Genomic DNA, 4,363 nt, shown 5'->3' on the forward strand with positions numbered 1-4,363 from the left:
GACATATTTATTGTAATATAAGCATTTTCACTAAAAAAAAAATGATTAAACTTGACAAAAATAAAAGATATAAATGTATAATTTTTTTCTTATTCCTTATATAGAATATATTATCATATATACAAAAGTATGTAGATAATACGTATAGTTTGTTTTATAACATTCATTCATTCTGAAGTCGTAAATACAGCACATAAAAATAATATCTTTCGCCTTATTTATCGTGGGATAAAACTAGTTTTGCTCGTGAGATGAAATAATAAAAAATTAATTATACGAAGATAATAGATTGAAAGATATATAACCAAACATTAGATAAACAAGGATGTAAAATTTGATGCTAAATGTGGAGCCTGATTAAAGAACACATGCATGACTTGCAATCAAAGCAAGGAAACTTGTTTAGAAGATCACGAAGGAACGTGATTTGATATTACCCAAATAACTTGAGTGGAAAGTTGAAACCCAAAAAAAAAAAATGCTTCAAAAAATTGAACACTGTTCATTCTATTTTTAAGATAGTGTTCATATATTGGGTAATCCTATCGAATTTCTCAAGTGGGATAATTGGCTACTTCGATAGATCCAAATCTCTAGCGTTCGATCAGCAAGTTACGATCCAAGGTAATACTGTAAGCATTATAATAATTACACATATAATACGTATAAGAGAATACTAAATCATAATTTATCTCAACCAAGTTTTCATGAAACTGCGATACGGATTCCGTTAGAATTTAATTTCGACGGGTAGGAGGAGGCGGAGAAGATCTCGGGATGTATGGCATCAAAGGCGTTCCATGCTGTATCGGTCCTGGCCTTATGGAGGCGATTGAACTCGGAACTGGATCAATAAGGCCATAGTCATTCAAGCCAACTCGCCCGGTAGAGGGAGCCATTTCTTCCTGCACAATCAGGCAGGCTTGGTTCATTTAATAGCTCATTTTAAAATGTTGAATTAGTGGTAGAAAATCATCTGTCAAAACATTCAATTTTATCTATTAATTTGTAAGTCGGCTGGAGGTTTGGGTTTTCGGGATTTAATCGCGTTTAAGGGAGCAAACCTGGAAACCACTCGCTCGGAATCAATGAAGGTTGGATGTGGATGCTGGGTTCGATGATGCGAAATAGAGGTATAGTGTGGGGGTTGTGAATAGGGATTCTCAAGACACGGTTCGAGGTGATATGGCTAGTGTTGTTAGGCGTCTCGGATAGGTGAAAAGAGCGGAGCTTAGCGCTATTCGTCATGAGTTTTGGTTGAAAATTGGGCTGAAAGATGTTCATGTCTTTTCAACCCTTCACTAGCAATTGATGCAATTACTCATGATACGGAAGATCGATCTGAGTCCGAATGATATCATAACGAAAGATATCCAAACTTTGTTGGAATCAGACATGTTTTTATATATTCGACATACAAGAACAACGAATCTTGTAGCACATCAACTAACCCGCGATGCTTTTTTTCATCAAAAGTTGGTGCTGTAAGCTGTAACGATGACTTTCCTTCTGGCTTAACAGACAGTAATATATATGTTTGCCAAAACACAATAAAAAAGATCGAGCAAGTGTACCTTGAGTTTTCTGCTTTTTACAGTCCAGGCCATCGCTGGGTTGTTGGTTATGGAGGCCATACCTGCATTAATTAATAAATATAAGGTAAAATATTTTAATTTACAATAATATGTGCTCCACATTGTAATAATTTTTTATATAATATATCGATTATACAAATAATTGACTTTTAAAATTGATGGGTAGAATCGTCTTTTGAATTTTTTTAGAACACAGGTCAGGGCGTCTTTTTCTCCTATACATAAATGTTTAAAATTAATGTACTAAAATGTAATGTAATTAAAAAAAATTATTCTAACCATAAGTTTAAATTTTTTTTTATAAAAGATCGCGTGAAAAATGAAGAATAAAAATAAAATATTATTTTTTTACTATATTTTGGAGATATTCTTATATTCAAATACGGGAAGAAAAGTTGTATTTTTAGTTTTGTATATTTATATTTTTATTATTTGTATTGTTCATGTCGTCAAATTTTCAGTATCAATCCACTCACTATCTACATTTTTTTTTGAAATTTTAGTGCTACCATGACATTAATGCTAGGTTGATATGTAATTATATGTATGTTATATGTGTATTACAAAGTTAACAATATCAATAAAAAATAATAAAATTGATAAAAAAAAATTAAAAATATAAAATTAAAACTTATATGTTATAACATTAATATCAAAATCCAAATAAACTCACATATAACATCCAAAATACAATTTTCTCTACCCTCTAATTATATGATAAAATTAAAGCAAACCATCAATCTGGAATCAAATGGGAGATCAGTCATTCCATCGTATATTCATATATGCATGTATGGATGAATGTCATTACAAATATTTGGCCGCAAATTAAGAATTATGTTTACCGCGAGTACTTGAGGAGGTGCTTCCATTGCTGGAGTAGCCAAGATAAACGCAAGCAGCCGTCCCAATCACCATCAAGAACAAAAACAAGAATCCAAACCCCTTCATTGTTTTGGCTAATTTCTCAAAGAACCCGCAGATCAGAAAAACGGCAGCCCTTTTACAGAACTTTCAAAGAAAAACGGTGTGTGTGTATATATATATATAGAGAGAGAGATAAATAGACGAACTTAGTCTTGTTCAAACAGAGTAGCAATGAATTCGTCATCTTCCTTAGAGTCTCGACCCCATAAAATCCGCACCGGCAAGAAGGAAAAATGGCCGAATGCCCATTCCCAGTTATGTATATTTTTAATAATCAATGAAGTATAATAACAGCAAGGATGGAAGATGGTTTTGACACATAAAAAAATTGAGTAAATTCATGCATTTAAGTTTTTGTTTATTTGCTGCAGAAATTGTAAGAGGAATGAATGCTGTGGTGCAGAAGCGGTGGAATTCGAGCCTTTTTGCAGGATTCAAATGAGCCTAATTAAACACTTTCAACTTTTCTACAATTTGTAGAATTGTTTAATATTCGAAATATTTTATTTACTGTTTTTTTTATTACAAGTAATTTCACTCTAAAACAGATATCATCTAGTAATATATACACGCATATATACATATATATATATATATGTATGTACATATAGAGTGGAAAATTAATAATTCTTTGGGTCGTGACAAAAATATTAAGATTTGAACTTCAAACGAGAAGTAAATTTTTTTTAAAAAAAGATATACATAATGCATGTTTAAATAATAATTTCCAAAATATTCATGAATGTTGGTTAAACGTGTATGAGTGAAAGTAGTACTGAGATGAGTGATCTCTAAGGAACTTCTCGTAATCAAGCTGTTGATTGTTGGATAAATGAATAATGAAGAGTTGTTGAATAGAAAAGGGAGGGAGTTGTCCCACATTGAGAAAAGAGCCAAGTGGTGTCTCCCTTATAAACTCCAAGTTTGAATAGGGGTTTGGGCCCCAAGGGGTACCAGAAGTTTTTAGAAGGGGGAAGACGCTAATAGGCTGCGTCTTGGTGAAACACGCGCGCGCTCGTCTCGTCTCGGGTCGGTGCGGTCTTTGACAAGTATTAATCTTTTTAGATCAAATTTATTTGAAGAATAAATTTTCCAGTCGCAAATTGATATACTTGGGCAAGAGGTACGCGCGCGGATGCGCGCCTGACCGAGCATCGGCCAGAACAGGGCGCGCGGCCGCGCAGCTTCTTGCCCGGGCGCACGCGCCCTACTGCCTTGCTGTGCGCGCATCTCGCAAAGACAGAATGTCGCGCGGCTGCGCGCGCAGCGCTGATTCTGAAAGCTTGCGCGTCCCTTGGCTATAGTGGCATCAGTTTTTCGCCCAACCAATGTATCTCTTGACTAAAATGGTGTCTATTCGAAGCATCCGGTCTGGAAAAACATGTCTCCTCAACGCAACCAATGATCATCTATAAATAATCCCTCAAACCACATTCAAAGGCTGCTGAATTTTTGCTCCATCTTCTCTCATATTGCTGCATCATTTTCGAAAAATACTTGAGAACTCTTGCATATATTTGTTTGCTGATTTCGAGATTTGAAGTGCTGCAAATTCTCGACGTGAAGTCGTTGTATCTTGGGGACGATTGCCTGAAACGTATAGCACTTTGATACGGGCAATTTCGTCTTGCGGAGAAAGGATATTCCTTGCCTCGACTAGATATTTTTGCTACTGTTGTTCGTGATTCAATACCAAAGGTTCAGAAACGCATAGAAGAGGTACACACAATCGCAAGACGAAATTTTTTGTTTGTTCTCTTCTCGTTTCTGAAGAATGTCGACTCCTCCTACTGTTCCTGCGCCAATGCCTACCGTCCCTACTGCTCCTGCACACGGCGAAA

General features: G+C 35.2%; 1 protein-coding gene across 2 annotated transcripts; it reads right to left on the bottom strand.

Annotated features, from left to right (window-relative positions):
- Window positions 1-516: 516 nt before the first annotated feature.
- Window positions 517-3,035, bottom strand: LOC142550907 (uncharacterized). 2 transcript variants are annotated; one of them, XM_075659950.1, is made up of 4 exons: window positions 2,665-3,035; window positions 2,441-2,554; window positions 1,575-1,636; window positions 517-905 (listed from the first exon to the last, which is right to left on the bottom strand). In XM_075659950.1, exons 2-4 carry the CDS (start codon window positions 2,544-2,546, stop codon window positions 738-740), a joined length of 336 nt encoding a protein of 111 aa, XP_075516065.1. In that variant the 5' UTR covers window positions 2,547-2,554; window positions 2,665-3,035; the 3' UTR covers window positions 517-737. The 2 variants fall into 2 exon arrangements, with proteins under 2 accessions (XP_075516065.1, XP_075516064.1); XM_075659949.1 differs by having other exon boundaries at window positions 520-905; window positions 2,669-3,035.
- Between the last annotated feature and the right edge of the window lie 1,328 nt (window positions 3,036-4,363).

Source organism: Primulina tabacum, chromosome 7, assembly GCF_025594145.1.
Source record: "Primulina tabacum isolate GXHZ01 chromosome 7, ASM2559414v2, whole genome shotgun sequence".
NCBI classification, from domain to species: Eukaryota; Viridiplantae; Streptophyta; class Magnoliopsida; order Lamiales; family Gesneriaceae; genus Primulina; species Primulina tabacum.